The sequence below is a fragment of the Haemaphysalis longicornis genome, unplaced genomic scaffold (assembly GCF_048455015.1).
Source record: "Haemaphysalis longicornis isolate Haplotype H1 unplaced genomic scaffold, Haemaphysalis longicornis Haplotype H1 scaffold_62, whole genome shotgun sequence".
NCBI classification, from domain to species: Eukaryota; Metazoa; Arthropoda; class Arachnida; order Ixodida; family Ixodidae; genus Haemaphysalis; species Haemaphysalis longicornis.
In genome coordinates this window covers 1,207,168-1,227,034 of record NW_027526410.1, presented here as the reverse complement: position 1 = coordinate 1,227,034, position 19,867 = coordinate 1,207,168, and the positions used below count along the sequence as shown (strand labels likewise).

At 44.7% G+C, this 19,867-nt stretch overlaps 1 protein-coding gene across 1 annotated transcript in view; it reads left to right on the top strand.

Moving 5' to 3' along the window:
- The window catches only part of LOC144144112 (uncharacterized), a 32,289-nt gene extending 13,285 nt beyond the window's left edge, over positions 1 to 19,004 (top strand). Inside the window, exons 2-6 of the mRNA XM_077675502.1 lie at positions 5,076 to 5,167; positions 6,334 to 6,482; positions 6,624 to 6,682; positions 8,344 to 8,421; positions 16,997 to 19,004. Of these exons, the coding sequence (XP_077531628.1) occupies positions 5,076 to 5,167; positions 6,334 to 6,482; positions 6,624 to 6,682; positions 8,344 to 8,421; positions 16,997 to 17,130 (512 nt within the window). The 3' untranslated portion in view covers positions 17,131 to 19,004. The remainder of the gene's footprint in view (positions 1 to 5,075; positions 5,168 to 6,333; positions 6,483 to 6,623; positions 6,683 to 8,343; positions 8,422 to 16,996) is intronic.
- Positions 19,005 to 19,867: the final 863 nt, after the last annotated feature.

Genomic DNA, 19,867 nt, shown 5'->3' with positions numbered 1-19,867 from the left:
ACAAGTGCTTTCATCTCCCTTCCCCTATGCCACAGTCGTCCTTCCCAAGCAGAGCTTGACGTCAGCTATAGCAAGCTTCTCTAAGGAGAATGGAGTACGAAGATTCGTTCGATTGTACGCCTACTGCAGCCACCGAAACAGTCACACGCATAGCAGTGCCAATTAAGAGCTAGTCCAAAGTCTATATATGTATACCCTTCTTGCTTCTGAGAGGTAGCTAAGTATGAATCGTTCTGCGAGCTTCAACACCACGTACAGTGGCTGCTGGTTCCCCAGAATGTCGGTAACGACTCCGATAGAAATTAACTGCTACCTTGATTAACATAGTGTACGCAACAGTATGCCCCCACTATAGTGTGCAAGCGACTAAGTTACCACAAAGCGGAGTTGGTGAGGAACTCAGTGGAGCGTCATTGGACTGGCGAGGTTACGAATTGACTGCGGTGTGTGTGTGTGTGCGTGCGTGCGTGCGTGCGTGTGCGTGTGTGTGTGTGTGTGTGTGTGTGTGTGTGTGTGTGTGTGTGTGTGTGTGTGTGTGTGTGTGTGTGTGCTGACGTGGACTGTAGGCTTCAACAGCGCACCATCATCAAATCAAATCAACTCATATTTATTCAACCTCTTTCTCCGAGATATTGGGAGCACGGACAAAAAGCTTTCACATTATCGGTTTGAGTGGGTCCGTGCCTCCTCAGAAAACTGACAATCCTATAAAGTCAACCAATGTTGACTCTGCAGCATCGGGAACATTGGTAAATCGTTATACAGTTGTAGTAATAGACGGAAAAAAATAACACGAAAGAAAGAAAAAAAGAGCACGAAATTCATGCACTCCTCCGCCTAATGACGACGATGGTTGAATGTGATGCTTTCTCGTGGCGGATTGTTTGGTTGTCGTCTGAGGTTGGACTGAGTTTCGACCATGTTTGAAATGGAGCAATCGGATAGGCACCGGCTTCATAACGCGAGGGACCTAGGTTAGATTCCGGCCACTGAAGCGTTTTTTTTTCGTTCACTTCACCCACGATAATTCATCGTCATCGCCAGAGTAAGATGGCTTTTGTGAGGACGTTTACGCGTTAGAGATGCCATCAGTGAAACACCAAAGCTTCACTTTTACAGCAGCGAGAACAGCAGCAACAAATGCAATCCATAACTTATACAATAAATAAGCAATGCACAACACTCATTGCCTTTGTATTTTGCTGCGGAGCTTCATAGGTCGGTTACGAAGCGAGATAACCGTGCAAGTCAGTACCTATGGTCAGTACTTGCCGCGGCGCGCAGGCAATTTCGAGATTATGGCGTGGCCAAAACCCTCCTGCGCTTGCGCGGGCCTGCCGCGGCGGCTGTTTGCGAACTCATGGCCTCTGCGACTCTGCGGTAGTGCTTTTTCTTGTGTGTGTTGGACTCTGCTGTGAAACATCTCGATGCTTGGTTTTACCGTTGCCGTTCAGACTGTATAAGACATGGTGTGGCCAGTTCCGCTTATCATACGCAGTTTTGGGCTTCTTTTCACCGAGTCGCTAGCAGATTCTTTCAGCCGTCTTGCACTTTTGTTGGCTTATTCGCGTTTTTCCTGAGAATATAATTACGGTAGTGCTCTTGAGGTTCACTAATACGTTCCTCGTCAAAAACTCGGAAAACATTCTGCATACGAGTGTTAGATTCTTGATCGACTTTATATATATAAAGCCGGTTGTGGTAAGATTTCACGAATGCAACTGGTGAAAGTGTTGTCACGGAAATAGCAGAATTCGTTATGCCGTTGTTGGCCCTGCCTTGAGCAATTGTCCGATGTCGAACGATAAAAATAAATAAATAAATAAATAAATAAATAAATAAATAAATAAATAAATAAATAAAAAAAAATAACTAATCGTCGCGATGTGCTATCGAAACACTGTAGCGGCATTCTGCACATGTCGTATGGCCTCAATTTTCGATGTGTCGCTGCCGAGACTCAATTGACAGCAAATATGGTGCGCCTTCTGAATTGGAAAGGCGTGCACGATTCAGTCGAAATGGAATGTGAGGATTTTCCAGATGAGTCAAGTACATGCGACAATGACTGTGTTTTGTTGAAGTATGAAACAAAAGTTACGTTCCGAAATCAACAAGTAAGGAAATCACGCACTGGCATGATTACATCACTGGCAAACGCGCATCGAACTGAGAGAGAGAGAGAGAGAGAGAGAGAGAGAGAGAGAGACGGAGAGAGAGAGAGAGAGAGAGAGAGAGAGAGAGAGAGAGAGAGAGAGAGAGAGAGAGAGAGAGAAGCTCTTTTTAAAGAAGGAAATGCAGAGAGATTTGCCAACATGCGTACGTGGACATTCTACTCTGCAGGAAGGGGAATGGGGAAAGGATGGATGAGTAGTAAACAGAGGAGTAGTAGAGGAAAGGAGAAAAAAAAACAGTCATATACAGGGACATGGGATGTAGCGAAGGCTGTCCGTATAAGGGGGGCTATAAAGTAAGTCTCAGCGACGCCAATATTGTCAAGATAGCCAAAACGCATCCAGGACTGTCCGCTGAGATGATGGAGAATGCCATGGTCCAAGTATCAGGCTCATTGTAGTTGGTCCAAGGTGTGCAAATGAAGACTACCATATAAATTGAATAAGTGATAAATATTTCGTTGAGTTTTGAATACTTTTATGATACAAAAAAATTCATGTTTAATATTTACTTTCCAATACTACTTAGGGCATTTTTGTGATGTTACTATTAATAAACCTTTCTCATGAGTCTCTGTTGTTTTAGGCTTCCACACATGAGTCGCGCGGTGCTATTTGGGCTCGTTTTGAAGCGATTAATTCGCTCGTTTGCTCTGACGCATCTGGCCACCCTGATGTAAGAGGCTAGCTCCTTGACGAGCCAGCCAGTGTGACTTTTGGCTCAGCGGAGAACGTTCCTCAGCCCGTTCGAGTGGTCATGTAGTAAGCGTTGTAAGCACGCCAGCGTGCGCAGTTACTTGTACCATCGCTTTTCTCTACTCGACATGTACCAAACAAGTTCAATTCGGCCTTTGGCTCTTCGTCGTCCGAATGGAGGCAACTGTTTAGCAGCCGCTTGCCAACCACGCTACCGCGACGGAACGGGGGCGTACCCGTATGCCTTTGTAGATGTAACAGCCGCTGGCGAGACTACCAACAGTGCATCAAGGTAGGGCTGATAGAGCCAGGTCCTACGCTGAAGTTTGCAGCCCGTGCAGGAGTGTCAATTCACTCAGTAACATTGCAAACTAATCCGGGGAAGTCTTAGTATTTCAAGAGCGGGCAAGACACGAGTTCAGGCTTGGTACAGCTTTCTAGCACAATGGGGGGAGTTTTCTGCCCCACCTCCCAATCCAAGCTCCTTTCTTTAGATCATCTGCATTGGAGGTGTAATTTTTGAACGAGAGATTACGTGCTGGCCAAGGTAGCTTTCGAGGCATTCCATGAACCCGAGAATGGGAACAGCTCTCTTGAGGTACGAACAGCCACAGTTATCAAATGCTTGGCAACCATCATCGCCGAGAGAAAAAAGTGTGCGATTCCAGCGCTGCGGCAGGGCAGCACTGCCCTTGTCCACCTATTTAAATCTTCCCGAAACTATATGGGCAACAGGTGCGCTGCACCTACGGAGCATGCTGGTTGCATTAGAGTCTACAGCCTGTTTTTTTTTTGATGCGACGGCATCTCATTCACTCGCCTTGTACCTCCATACGGCGTTGTCGTTGTCCGTCCACACCCCTCCCCCATTCTCCTCGCCGCGCGAGCTGCGCACTCCGCCGCTCACCCCCTCTCCTCTCCGATAGCGAACACTCTCTCGCGAGGGGCATTGGATTGGATTCGATTGGATTTTTGGCTTGTATTGGATTTGGATTGGATTGGATTAAAGTGGATTGTGTTGGATTGTGTTGCGTCATAGCCGCGCCGCGTTGCGTCATAGCCGCGGCAGGGGGTTCACGGTACGTTTCACGCGATGGGAGAATCAACCTAACGGAAACAACAACGGAACCCCCTATGCGTCGCATCTACACAGGGGTTCCCGCGAGGGGAGGTGGGAGTTTTTTTCAACGAACATTGCGTTTCTTTGCGGTGTTTCGTAGCGAATCTTTTCTATTCTACGTACACCACTGCGAATTCTCGAGAAATACTACAAACCTCCGGCACGCAGACACGCCGGCCAGTCAGCCCGTTGTTAAGCAAGCTCGCAGACATTTAAATAAAAATAGACTGCGCTTTCAAGATCCTCATGCTTACCTGCAAAGTAGAGCATGCGATATAAAATAATTCAGCCGCTGACACCCACGGCAAGTTTAAGTCCGCACGTCTTCTTGAAGTTCGCGCGATTTCCTTTACACGGGGGCGTTCGATCTTGGTCTTTAAAATCACAAAAATGCTCGCCACACCTAGGCTTAGAACTAACGGATTGGTGCAGTGATAGGTCCTTGCCACTGAGGCCTCAGAATTGGTTGCTCTGAGCTACCGCTCTTCCTTGTGCATGTTTTCCTTAGAGAGCACGTCAAATACAAGATAACCCGCCTGTAATTGTTTTAGGTTAAAACAGTTGAATGTTTGGTATTTTTATGCTATCACGCAAGCTTCAAAAGCTTCCATACCTGGCATTAAATAGTTGTGCCTTTACTGCTCTTTTTCTTGTGGGCTCTGGTAACGAACCTAGGAAACATATTTCTTCTAGTTAGGCTTTATTATTACTGATAATTTGAAACAACCATGCAATTCACCTTACGTACTTCCTCTATTCGTGTTGCACGTGTAATGTTTGTAAACAGGCTTTGCCGTGGTGGCCAGATATGCAGAGCAACAATGTGAGAACAAGTGTGGACGCTTGGACTGTTTGATCGAGTACGCGGCAAAGAAAGCCGACAACCAACCCAGAAGGGACACTAAATAAATGGGGGCGCTGTCTTCCCGTTCACTCCTCCGCCGTATTTTATTGTTCCGTCCACACTCAGCGAAATGCGATCGGAAGGCACATTTTAGTTTGTAGTGTTCGAAAAAGATGGCACGTGGTGCACACAAAGAGCTTGAAGGAATTGACCAATACCTAATCCACTCTCTCCCTCGCAGTGATGACAGCATGGAGCCCGATCGTGGCCGCATCAGCTACGTACGACCAGGCCTGTAGCGGCACGCCATTGAATACTTTTTACCTAGAGCAGGTGGGTTGACGCACTCGTTTGTTGTTTCCTACAGTTCTTTCAACTTCTGTTAGCATCAGCACCTGCATTAAAAAGGCCATAATGAGTACAAACCACTTTGTTTATCTAAAGTTCTAGCCTTTGATAACTCGTCCAACCCTGTTTAGGCCCAGAAGGACATCGACTCACCAAAAGAATTGCACCAAAATAATTGCGCTTTAAAATATCCCGCTATGCAATGTCATTAGAAAAGTATCGAAAACCGAGTAATCAATATGTTGACTCCTTGCCAGGCCTACAGCGGACAATCAAATAGCGGCAGAGCTACCAAAGCGATTGCAGAGTCATGTTTATTTTGTTTGAAGCCCTGTGTTGAATTTGGAATGATTATAATTCTGTAGCGGTAACATTTCAAATTAATCAAAATGTATTTTGCCACCATGTTTCCGTTAAAGCAATGGTGAAAGTTATCAGTTGCCCAAGGCGGCAGATGGCTGTCGCCTTGTAAAAGTTGCTACCTGTAAAAGTGCTACCTGTAAAAGTTGCGCTAAAAAACGGACAATGATAGCGCCGAGTAACGCAGATACTGTTACACCATTTGTTTGGCAGCAAATTTTTATTCTAGGAGCGGAGCTGTTAAAGGAACCCTGCAACACTCTTTTCAACTTGTTTCGAAATGTGAAGTGCTTTCAGAAAGTAGCCAACAAGCGCATCCAGCACTTGGAGTAAAGGGTAACAAAGTACATTCACTAAACGGCACTGCTCTCGTTTACTATCTCTCTGGGCGTTTTTTGGGTGAATGACGGCATTCGAGTGATGTTGTGGCTATTGGCCGGCTTTATTAGGTGGCAGAAATAAACGCAGTCGATAGCAACTTTACAGAAAATCGCAAAAAAGCAAAGCAGAAACTGGAACTGGAAGTCGCGGCTGCTGCGACGAGAAGATCACGCAGTGCCGCTCAGTGCTGTCGATAACTACCTTTCTCTGGTCTTCCAGACACGGAGGAAAGAGTGAAAGCGTTTATCGGAAGTGTTTATCGGCAGTGTTTATCGGCTTTCGTCTCAAAGACGTATTGCTAAGATTGCCTGACGGAAATAAGTTGCTGTATTTTTGCCTTGTGCACGCCTAAATTATTTTCAGGCGTAGTTCGGGTGAGTTTTAACTGTCTATGGCGGGTAATGGCGCAGACCCTTGGCTGCGGCTACAACGCCGATTCTTGGTCTATCTGGATTCCGCCTACTGGTCCGCCTTACTGCCTTCGCGACAGCCTCGACAAGTCGGACAAGGGCGACTTCGTCTGCTACGCGGTCAACCCGGGCAACTGCCACGCCTCAACGTGAGTGCCGTACTTTGCCGTATGAACATACCGCCCACTTGCTCAGGTATCGAAATCGCGATAGCGCGAGATAAGGGGATATTAACGCATGGTTTACGGAGTTTTTTGTTTCTGTTACATTACGCTCGAGTTTTTTTGCAGGTACATCTACGCTCCTGTGTATAATCAGGTCTACCTAGAGAGACATCTGCATGACGGAGGTGAGGATGCACTTATTTGTCCTTTTTCTGCATCGTATATTATTCTTTTCCTACGCAGTATATGTTCTTTTTCTACATGCTATATATACTTTACATGGTCTTAACAAACTAAGTATACTTAATACTGACCCTAATGTTTTTAAGTGGGTTGAACATTTTTAACTAGCCCATCTGAATTCCTTTATGTTAATGTATTGAACTCTCAAACCCATCTGGTGAATTCAGGCGTCCCACAATGCTCAGTACTTGGCCCCTTGCTTTTTCTTAAATATAAGAATGCCCTATAGTTACCGAACAATTCTACTTTTTTAGTGAAGCTTTAGCAGACGACTGTGTCATTTTCCCCAGAATCAAAAACATACAAATGTTCTTTAATTGCTTCAACAGTATCTTTAAGCCATCGATAATTAATGCTGGATTTGGTATATGACATTCAATATTATTAAATGCAAAGTAATGTGGTTCTGATGCCACCGTAACTTGATACTTTCTCCTTTCACTGTTAACAGCTTGGCATTGCTACCAGTGTCGTCTTCTAAATACCTCGGCGTTATTCTAATAGTACACCTTAGTTAGAATATGCACATACCTTCTATTACTTGTTCGAATGCTTGGATACATTAAGCGCAAATTTTCCTTCGCCCACACTTTTGTTAAACTGGTAATATATAAATTACTCGCTCATTCATCACTCGAATACGCGACTTCAGTTCTGAATCCATGCAGTAAATTCCTAATAAACGAAATTTTAGCAAGTCAAAGCCCAGCAACACGCTTTACCCTTCCGAATTACGCCCATTTGTCAAGCGTAGCACTGATAAAACGGTCTTTGTCACTAGCACCACTCTCATTGCTCAGAATGATAATCGCGCGCGTGTCTTTTCTTTAAACTCTATAAATTTAGAACACTCACAGAAATGTCCTTATTTCGCCCCCCCCCCTATGTACCATTGCGAGTAGACCCTTACTGAAAAGTTGCTATCCCCAATGGCCACACACACACCCGTTCAAATTCGTTTATTCCTAAGCTTCATCAGTGTGCAATCTCCTACCGCCAGTTCTGGTGCTTGTTAGTAACATTGACGAGTTTAATGTCAAGGTGCCGGATTACTGTAGCCATCAATGAAGATTTTATGACCCCATTTTCTCCACAGAATTCATTTTTCCTATAATACGTTTCATTTCCTTTTAATATACAATTTTCAGTGTTTAGTGTCCGCGCTGCCGGCAATAGGCACATGCATAGATTTTTATTAAGCCTTTGTATATATTTGCGTACTGTCGTATATTTATTGTTTTATTGTTTATAAATAGTTTTTATATCCCATGTTTGTAACCAGTGGGTCTTCCTGATGTACCACTCCAATCAATAACGCCCGTTGGGCCATGACGGTATCGGAAATAAATAGACCAATAAATAAATATTGAGTATGAATCGATAGCACTCAATCACTCAACATTAAAATTGTAATAATATAAACCCTAGGCTAACCACAGACATTTTGTGCTTTGAAAAAAGCAAGGGCCAATCTCTCCATTACCGTTAGTGTTTTACGAGTTACATGACATGAGCACCTACGTGTACACGGCCAAATATGTACATACGCCTTATACGAATCCCTTCATGCGTGCCGTGTTTATCACCCGTACTTTCTGCGCAGGCAGGAGCCGATGCCTCGTTCTAGACACCGACAACTGCAAATACATGGCGTACATCGAGTGCTTTCCAGACGGAACAGGTATGTATTGGCAGGAAGACTCGATGAGTATTTAAAGCAAAACTCTTGCGTATGGTCAATTCACATTCTTACCCAACACAGAAAAGGTAATTCCCAACCAGTACTCGTTTATAAGTAGATAGACCCTCTCACGACAAAAATCAGAATATTAAACCCGTAAAATTAGGGCTAACCCATCAAGTCCCCAATTTTCCGGGCTTTTGTTGAAATTTATTGCAATTTTATTTTTCTGGCTTCCATTGTGTAAGCTCTGAGTAAATATAAAGTGGTGACAGGATAAGAAAGAAATATTTTATGTCCCGCGATATTTCACACATGTTCCACCCCGTCATTCTCAAAGGGAAACGCGGTTTTGCAGCCGTAGGCCTTTATGGCATACCAGGGTCATCTGTAAGGCTTCCTGGCTTCCAGAGGCGCTGACGTTGTATTGCATTGCATATTTGTGTTTATTGGCGCGAGGGTATCTAAGACCAAAGAGCTCCAACCCTATGTTACGTGGTCCTTCAGTAGTCAGTAGTAGTAGTATGTTTGTGCTTAATGGCGCAAGGGTGTCTGCGACCAAAGAGCGCCAAGACTCATTAGGTGGTTCTTCAATGTCAGGTTTGTGCTTAAAATGTGTGTGAGATGAGGATGGTTCTGCCTGAAAAGTTTTAGATATGTGTGTAGACGGCCCGTACATTAAAACTCATGTTCATAATGCCAGATGAAGGGGACTATGGTTGACACGTGACAGCGCCCGGAGCATCAGGGTCTGCTGTGCTGGGCACAGAAGAATCACCAGCCATAAGCTTCCTCAAGGATAAGGGGTTCTGAGGTCACGCCCTGTACCATATGAGTTTTAAAATATTGATATCTGTAAGATATGTTAAAGGGACACTGAAGTAACTTTGTCAAGCTCCCGTTTGTGCTTGCACTGTGGAGACTGGCTTAAACTAACACAATTTTTATAGTTTATCCGGTTGATAAGTCGGTAATTATTTTATAAAGCCCGAAAGAAGAAAAACCATCAAGCGCGATCTGCGGTGGTCGCACCAACTAAAGGCTGTGACGTCGGGTGGAGGTGCATTGTGATTGGACGATGTCGAAAATTAGCATTCGGATTAGCATTTCGGTTCGGTAAAACAATATGTTTGACATCCCACGTTACCCATGGATGGGCATTCTCGATATCTCAGTAATTGCCTTATCGCGCTTCTGCCATGTTGTCGGCTGTAAAATGCCTAAAATGAGCCTCCAAGGATGACCTGGAATCGTAGCGATCACTAGCCGAGGCCTACGCAGTGAATAAACGCCTTCTGCGTCACCGCAGACGCTGAAAAGGCATGCGCTTTTCCCCCTTATTTGGAGCTTTTCTCACTCAAGCCTGTATAGTAAAAAGCGTATTCGCACCAAGCCAAGGGTCTGCTGATTCTGGCCTGTGCCCACTGCCCGCAAGCTGTCGGCACCAGCACGCCAACGAGAACTCGCTAGCGCGTCAGTGTCAGTCTGCGCGCGTTCTGCGAACTTCGCTCGTGGAGCAGTGAACGTCACCGTCCATAAATGGTCAACTCAGTATTGAAAACATCGGCAAAAAATAAGAAAACCAACTTACAAAAAAAAAAGAATGTACCCTCGGGGATTCGAACTTGCAACTTGCAAAAATATCATGGAGAGCGCTCCAAACCACTCGGCCGCGGACCAGTTTTTTTTTCTTTACTGCATGAAAAACTGCACTTATTACAGCCTACAAAAGTTATGAGTCACTGCAGCTAAAATAAGCCGTCCGTCAAAACTCCGGCAAGCAGACGCACGCGTCCAACAGATGCAGCCATTATGATGGGTCACTTTGCGCCGCATAAATGCTCCGCACCAACGCAGCTCGCTCCGAAAAATGGACTTCGTTGGGCGAGGGGGTTCCGCGTGCCTGTCCGTCATGCGGCACTTCCACAAGCTATACAATCCAATCACAACAAATATATCATAGGGCACTCCAGTAACATCTCGAAAAAGCAAGAACCGAATTGTATAAGGGGCAATGTCCATGTCCTTTTTAAGAGTTCTTTACAACACATCCCAGAAAAACACCGCATCCCGGCACAAAACAAAACAATGATCAATGGTTTCAGGTTGATTGCATAAACGGCAATTGTCACACCAAGGAATAGACATTCCTTTCTCGCGCAACCATGTTTTCACTGGGAGTGTTGATGTATGCAACCTAAAGAAAAACGTTTTTGCATTTGGAGGAAGACACATTCATGTGACACGCTTCAAACACTGTCCTTATGGTGGCCAATGTAAGGCTGGCGATAAACTGGCACTGGGAACAGACTATCTAATAAAGTGTTCGTCAAAGACTTCCTGGAAAGGGTAAACAGATATTCCAGGGAAAACCTCGCAGTAAGGAAATGGAAGGTATTGACCACCTCCTTTAAAAAGCCCCATGGTGGCTTCGTACTAACTTCACCAGTGGAGACAAGCAAAAACGGTAAATGAAAACTTATGCGCTGTTGAATAACGTTGAGCTGAAGTGGATGATTCGTCACCTTCTAGAAGAAAAACCGATATACAAGCTGGTGTACAAACAAATGTATCAGCCCAGCACCGCCCGACACTAATGGAAGAAACAAATTGTCTGTACGCATAGGTTCTCATTGTGACCCCCACACAAATGTTGCAAAAACTCTATGTAGCGCTTGTACTTTAGAACGCGCACAATGAAGTACTTGCAGCATGTAAACAAGCTTTGCGACGAGGAAGACATTACAAACCTGCGCACGAGCAAACACAGAAAGTTCTCGTCCCATCCATGCCTGAGAGGCTCGCTTGACGTTTTGGAGTGCCAATGACCAATGCGGCCCGGTGTTTCGTATTTGGTGCAAAGGTACACCTAGGTATTGAAGTGCGTCCTTATTCCAAGTAATGCCACCAAAAAAGGAAGGTTTCGCACCCTATTCACCAAACCAAAATCTCTTTGTTTTTTCAATATTCACTGTCGCTCCAGACGCGTCTCAATACTGCCTGGTCAGATTAAGGGCTTCTTGAACGCTTTTTTATCAGCACAGAAATAGGCAATGTCAACCGCGTAAGCAAGGACCTTAACCTCACAGGATAGTGATGAAAAACCCCGTACTCTTTGACTCGGCTGAATACTAAGGCACAGAGGTTCGAGGTATAAGGCAAACAACAAGGGTGAAAGGGGGCAGCTCTGTGTTACAGACCACTTAATCGAAACTGGCTTAGACAGAACGTGGTTGACGACCAGTTGTGTGGTGCACTGTTTGTAACAAAGCTGAATGCCTTTTAACAACATATCCCCTAAATTTACCGCTGCCAATAGTGCGAATAGAAAATCATGAGAAACGCGATCAAATGCCTTTGAAAGGTCAATTTGGATAAGGGCCCCCTGCTCTGCCGAATCAGACACACATTCCAATATTGAACGGGCAACATGTATGTTTGTTTGAATGCTCCTACCTCGAATACCGCAAGTTTGGTGAGGTCCTGCTAAACTAGTGATGACAAGTTGAAGGCGTCTAGATAAAGTTTTAGAAAAGTTTATAATCTACATTGCAGAGAGATATTGGCCGATAGCCGTGAATTGATTTCAGCTTTTGTTCATCTTGCGTTTTAGGAATTAAAACTGTGTGTCCTAAATAAAAGGTTGGCGGAAAAACATCATGGTCGTATGCTGCTGTGAATATGTCTAACAGAATCGGAGCAAGGATAGCAGAGAACTTTTGATAAAACTCTCCGCTCAAACCATCTGGCCCAGGGGTCTTGTTTGTCTTAAGGTCAGACATGGCAGCCTTAACATCTTCGAGTGTAATAGGTCCAGAACTCAGAGAGCGCTCATCGTCTGTCAGCTTAGGCAGTAAATCAATGAGGGAACTCAATTCTTGCCCTCGAGCTAATAGACTTGACCCCGCAAATAGCGCGCTGTAATGGTCATGGAAAGCACTAGCAATTTCAGCTGCTTCGGTGTGCCTAAAACCGTTATCTTGAATTTCGATTAGTTCCTTTGCAAGTGCTGACTCCCGCTCATCACTTAGTGAACGACGAGTGGGGTAGCCATCAAGGAATTTTTCAGTTCTCGACCGAATTAGAGCGCCATGGTATTTTTTGGTAACATATTGCTGAAGTTGTGCTTTAACAATGCCAATTTCCTCTGCACCCGATCCCGGACTGACCGCCTCGAGTTCATGAAGCCCAACCAATGTACGAGTTAGTTCCCGTACATAAAAACGTTTTAAAAACGAAAGGCGAGCGGAATCTTCTATTGCGCAATTCCTTACCTCCTGTTCCCATTTCTGATCCCATTTCCGATAGATCCTATTTCCGATATAGATCCCATTTCTGATGTAAAGAAAGACTGTGTGTTTCAAGAATACTAGTCAAGCAATCCGATATAAGGTTACAAAATATTCCACCAGCCAATAAAGAAGTATTAAGCTTCCAAAGATCCCATTGAGGCAGCACACTACGCTGTCTTGATCTTCCTAAGCAAACAGATACGATGCAGTGGTCCGTGAAGAAGATCGGGCGTACAATATAGTCAGAAATTCTAGGCATCTCTTCTGCTGAACCGTATATGCGGTCATTGCCCTGAAAGTGAGTAAAGTGCATGGTACTCCCTTTTACATGACCAACATCGACAAGACCAGTACTGCCGGCCTTTGAAATATAAGGTATATGTATAACCAGTTTACACTTCTATTTAGTTTTAGCATCTGAAGCAGCTTAGATGGATAATTGTTGTATAGCGGTCGTGCAGTAAGCGTCCCCCAAATTTCCACAATAGCTCACGTCTAGCAACTGGATTTCTTAGACGGAAAAACGTTCGCAGATGTGTGGCCGTGCTGCTGACAGCTGTGCTTGTTCACCCAGCGCAAAAAAGTGCTTCGTGCTCACTAGATTTACGCTGTACGGTAAAAGTTTCAGTTGATTTTATTTCTTTAGTACCTATATTAACTTCGCTGACTCTTCTCCCTCCTCCAATTGGCCTTCGATTTTCCTACTAGCGTACCAGTCAGCGAAGCGTGCATATGCGCTTGTTCAGCACTTGTGTGGAGCGACCTGGACTTGGAGCTTGATACAGTGTACAAACTAACAAAGTAAAGGAAAGCACATTCTTCCTTTCACAAACATGTCGTGGCTTAGTATTAACTAAACGAATGAATTGCGACGACCCGTCGGCGGCCCGCAGACTAAACACTGGGCCGACTGACTCTGTCGGTAGGTCGGCGAGCCGTGCAGTAGCGCAGTCAAGCCATTTCCTCCTGACGTCACAAAAAAAAACGCCACAGAAAATGGGTGAGGATGCAGAGAGGAAGACAGCATTTTTGAATTGATTTTTCTACTAAATAAATTCGCGTAAACGCGCTCGGAGTGGTCGAAACATGGCCTATTGACTCCGGAATACAATATGTGTTAGTAATTCCGCAATGTTTACAAATCACTTCAGTGTCCCTTTAAGACACATTTGTAAATGAACATTTGTCCATCTCCCAAGAATAGTGAAGGGTACAGTGGAATGTTGTATTTGTGGCTACGGGGCTACTGGTATGTGTGGCTACTGGGTTACGCTACTGTGGATTCTGGGCTACCAGAAATACAAGAGATCGGAGAATAGTTATTGCCTTCCAAAGTAAACCACAGTGTACAGTTGATACGAACACATGTTCAGAAATTTTATGGAATGTTTCGGCAACTCATGGGGACTGTAATGTTTATGCTAGATTTATAGTTTTGTTATGCGAAAGAGTGTCTTGCGATGCTGCTGAGTACCTGAATTAGGTTACAATCTGTTGTGAAGACATGCTGAACCTTAGCGAAATCGAACGAACCTTATTGTTTTGGTTTCGATTGCACGACATTGGTCACTTTTTGAGCTCCCGCTGTTGCTGAGTTAGAAAACGCGGTAAAAACTAACGACATACAAAGTTCATCTTCCGTAAGGAGAGGGTTTGGAAGGCCGGGGGGAATGGGGGAGTTATTGCTTTCACTAAAAACAGTGACAGACGGGACGAAGAAAAACTTAGATCACCCGCAACACTGCCTTGCACCTCCCTGCCGTATTGCTTAGGTTTAAAGAACTGGACCATAATGGATTTTTAGGAAAACATCCTGCAAAAATAATATCGCCGAAGATGAATCGTGCGACTAATTTTGGTTTTTATCAATGCTGCCACTAAGAAAGTGTAACAAAGTGTAAGTCTTAAAAACATCATGAGTCATTCCACTCTGTAAAAATGGATAACCAATAAAGCTGAGGTTACAGAATTTTGAACGCAGGTACAAACCTTTGATAGAAATTATGCCGCGACTAGCCACTCTTTCCGTCATTCAATATCGGCAGATTGTATGGAATCGGGGACGTAGAGGTATCCGTTCGTGGGGGAGAATCGGGTCATGGCACCTTTATGAAAAGAGCCTTTACGGGCTCACGTACTTGTAAACTTTTGACGTCCACAGCTTCTGGAAGTGGGGACTATATGCGTCAAGTCATGTCAAGTTAAGTCAAGTCAAGTCAAGTCAAGTCAAGTCAAGTCGATGATTGTATTGTATACATAAGGTTCAGTACATGGGTACCATATCCTTTCCGTTACGACTACACAGGAAAAGTGAAATTCGAAATGCACAACGGCAGCCCGTCGTGTAAGAGCCAGGGCAGGGCCAAATAAACGCAAGCAAGCAAGGAAGCAGTCAGTCAGACAGACAGACAGACAGAGAAAAAAGAAAGAAACACATGCACACACACGAACGTCTCGAGCTCTGGAATGGCTCGCGCTTTTTCACCAAATTCGGTAGCGGAGTTTTTTCAGCCGAGAATCGTTGACCGGAATGACAAATCTGCGCAACCCTAGCCATAAAAAGGTTCACTGTAAAAAATCATTGAAAGTCCCCTTTTTTAGGGGACTCCGTCATGCACACAACTGTGCCTAATAACGAACCTCAGAGAGCCTGCAGTATGGGTTGGGATGCCTGAGAGGTAAAATGAAAAACCAGCAAGTGGTAGCTGATGTGACTTCTGGTTATCTTACCTTTCTCCTTTCGTTGCATTTGAGCTACTGTAACAAATGATTTGTTGGGATTTATGTGCTTTGCTTGCTCTATTTTGCGGTTCACGCGAAAAAGAGAATTCGTGCTTTAACCAGAAAATCGACAAGCGCTCATGATGCTTCAAACTACACACAGAAGCCGCAAAAACATGCATGAACGTGTGCATATCATAATAAGCCCCCATCCCCTTACGTATGCATTTTATTGGTTTTACGTAGGCATAAAACACAATCTGGGTACGAGGAAAGCTGCCACACCATCGTCTGACTATAAATGACCTGAACTGGTGGCCTGTGCACGGCGCATGCTAGAACCTAGACAAATCCGCATTCACCCGTCTGCAGCGTAGAACAATAGCTTTATCTGGGACAGTTAATGTGTTGACAGACGCAAACCAAACCCATGACAGAAACGGACACCCCAAAAAAGACAAACAGACCCTACCCCCCAGTGTTTAAAGTGGCTCTATTCTCCCATTGTGTTTTAAAATATTTCATTATTCAAAGAAGGTTCACTTTAATTATTTATTTATATAATTAATTATTTATTTTGATCATACATTCATTCAGTCATTCATGTATGCATTGGCCCCCTAAAATTACCTAACGCTCCAATTATGGGCTGTAGGAAAGCAAACGCGCTAACATTGAACATCGTGACGTTTTCGATACACTGTCTTGTAAATAATAAAAAACATAGAAAGAGAGAGAGAGAGAATGCGCTTTATGGCAACGGCGACGTGAGCCGAGCCACTGGGCCTAGCTTGGAACGCCGTATGAGATAAAAGAAAGATGGAAGTGTGTGTATTAAAAAATAAAAAAAATGGAAATGTGACGCGATGCGCACGAATTTCCGAACATATTCACAGAATGAATGAATGAGTGAATGAATGAATGAATGAATGAATGAATGAATGAACAAACGAACTAATGAATGAATGAATGAATGAATGAATGAATGAATGAATGAATGAAATCTTTATTGAGCACAACAGGCGCTGGTGTCCCCTGGCTGCTGTTGGCTGCGCGGGCCCTTTTTAGCGGGTCAGAGTTTGGCACTAAAGTTAGTCACAACACCTCGTCACAACACCTGTGCCGCGTAAGAAGTCTAAAAGAGCTTTGGCAGCTCCCACGTTCTGGCGTGGACCTGACAAAGGACCCAGAACTTCCCCCAGTTCAAGACCAACGTTATATCAAAAGGCCCTGCCTTACCACTGTCAATTTTGAGGTTATGCAGAAGGACATGCTCAAAATCTTGAACTGTGTTGAAACGGTGGTTTGGGCTAGTTGTTTCATACTAACTGAAATTCAAAACAGCGTAAAGAGACCGGACAAGAAACGACGACACACGGCGCCGGGTGTGGTCGTTTCTTGTCTCGTCTTTTTTGCTCTGTTTCGAATTTCAAAATCTTACCTTACGTCACATGTCGAACAAAGTGGTAACCAAGCCTGCAAAAATTTTTAAGGGGGAATGCCTTTTGCAGTATAATTAACACAATATCTTTTCTCCTTTTTACTTTTCTCCGTCTTTTCAGTGTGGCGCTATTTCACCTACAAAAGCTCTTGGACTGAGTCTGAGGTCAAGGCGTTCAAGAGGAGAATTGAAAAGGAGCCGTCCCTGAGTTTTTTGAGCCCCTACACTTTCAACTGTTCTTTTGGCGAGCTCTGAAGTGGCCACCTACGCACTTCAGTTTTTGTACCTCCGTAAGGCGAAAAACTGAGTCAAGTGTACATAATTTTTACGCTCTAACCAGCTCCCTTGGAATTATTAAAAATTTAAGAAAAAAAATCTTCATTCAGAAGCAACAAAACCCCCTGCGACGAATGAAAGATAATCCCTGGATACCCAGCGCTCTAACCCAGCTCCAGAGAATGGAATGGAAAGGATGACTTTATTATAGAAGGAGGCCAATAGGCCCTGTTGTGGGACACGGGGAAAAGGGGAGGGGAAGATTGTTCATATAAAGTCTTCACTGCACTGTGAGGGCTCACTTAGCACGGTATGCACAGTTGAAGTTGTGGCGAGGACACTCTAATACGACCATGATCAAAAAGAGAGGAAAGCATTTATTTCCACAGTATTTTTGTGCTCAATGATTGCGTGCAAATTCAGGCTCTGATGCAGTAATGTCACTTTTAGGACCGCGTTAACTACGATTTAGTTTTTACATCTCAATGTACACCTGTGTAGGTTTACAATAGCGGGTGCATGGTGACCAGGGCCCTCCAAGATGTTTAAACAGCTTTATTCCTGGTCTTCCTGCAACATGGTTGTAAAAAAATCAATTGAATTCAATTCAAATAAAAAATATTGAGTCGAGCAAGTTGAGAGTGACAGAATTCCAGCACATGGACGTGGCGCTGTTTTTGTAAAAGAACAGAAATATTGAGTAGGCCATGCATTTTCACCTGGAACAGTTTCACAGACATCTCAATGAGCCTCGTAGTCAGTTTGCGCTTCAGGAATAGTTGCTAGTTCGAAAAGAATCATTTCGAAGAAAATCACCATTGGTAGATGTAAGCCGCAACGAGGCATTTAGTTCGAGGCACAGACTGGGACGAAATCGTGAGCAGTGAGCGTTTGGTGTTTGCAGTATTTGTACAAAACAAATGAGGCGCAGGATTATAGCCTTACATGGACAAAACATTTTGGTTCCTTTCGGGGTAGAAGAGGAAAAAAGAGGACGGAAAGGCCGAGAGGTTAGCCAGGTGTACAGCCCGGTTTGCTACTCGGCACTGGGGGAAAGATGTTCAGGGGATGACGAAGAGCGCAGGCGAAAATGAAAGGACAAGAGCGGGCACGCGCTCGCACTCTAGTCTCTTTTTGGGCAATATAGTCGACCGTCTAAGCTTGTGTCGTTCAGCAAACATAGACGGGCTTTTGTCACCTTGTTGATAGTAGGGATCGATGTCCTGAGATCGTCTCGAATGTGAACGTGGTTTATTGTCACGGCTGAGGTCGGTGGAGAGCATACGTCCGTTCTATAAATATGGGAGGGAACGCAAAGAACATGCTGTGTTGTCTCTTCAGCCCTACAGGCGTCGCAATGGGCGCTACTGGCCATCCCGATGAGAAAGTGGCCTTCGTCAAGGCCACTTCAAACCACAGTCTACAAAGTAGACTGTTCGAGACAGCCTACACGAAAGACGGCACTGGAGCAGAAGATTCTGCTTGTAAATGCGCGGAATCACAGATTCCGGTGTATACAATTAACTAATGTTAGTACTACGTCCTAAATGGTGAAACATCTTCGACGTCCCGGTCTTTCACATTGAAGCAAGATGGTGCTTTCACTGCCATGTGCCGTCCGGGCAGCTGCATCATCCAAAATGTTGCCGCTGATTCTATAGTGACTTTCTACCTGTTGGAACAAAATATCACGACCCTTTACGATGACACAATGAAATACTTGAATTTCTGTCACCAGTTTGTGGAAAGGATTGTCGCGCAGAGCTGGTCGTGTGCTTCTGGGGGAACCTTCAAAATAAAGAAAACAGCCCATTTCGAAAAGCAGCTTTGTTAATGTATCGAATGGTTGCCAGGTCAGTAGCCATCCAGCTCCTGGCACGGGAAACACGCACTAAACTGAATTGTGGTTAATTCTGATGGTATGACTGCGACACCCGCCAAACTGGACGACGTTACAAAACCATCTGCAACCATATGTATCTGGTTATTGTGCTGCTCATGCAGTAACATCATAGAAAGCTGTTTAAGGGACAGTGGCGGCAATTCGGCCTTCTTCCCAGTGCCCGGAACACGGAGGCGAATTTCGGGGGCCGTCAAGGCGTGTACCTTGATGGTAATTCGTCCCTGTGCGCTGCGACGATCGCTGAAAATAATCTGCGTAATCGACTTTGAGGGAGCTGCGCAAGTTGGTGACGCGGTATTCTTGGGAGGAGCCTGATGGGCAGGTGTAACGCCTCAGTGGCCACATAGTTTCTATTGGATGGTCTTGGGCAGTAGTTTCTATTGGATGGTCTTGGGCAGTGTAAGCCGTTCCAGCTGTTGCCGGACATCGCGGTAAACCACGACATGTGCGTAGGGCCTGCGATTGGATGCTCAGGACTGCTGGAAGGTTTTTGGAGCATGTACTGGATATCGTTGGCAAGCTGTAACGCAAACATCCCAGTAAAAGTGCCTGGTAAAGCTGCCGCCTTCCTCTGACCGATGTGCCCCACGTCTGTCCGGTATGAAATCAGAAAATGTGGCCTCGGCGGTGAGTTTCTTTTCTAAAAAAGTCACATGTGTGCTCCATGACATTTCCCTGTCGATGACAATTACAAGGAATTTGTGATGTCTGGGGTAAGGTATCTAGTTCCAATTGATCATTATGGGATATCGGGACTTGGGTGGCTGGGTAAATTCAACCACCGCTGACAGGTCGCTAGATATTCTCAGTCCT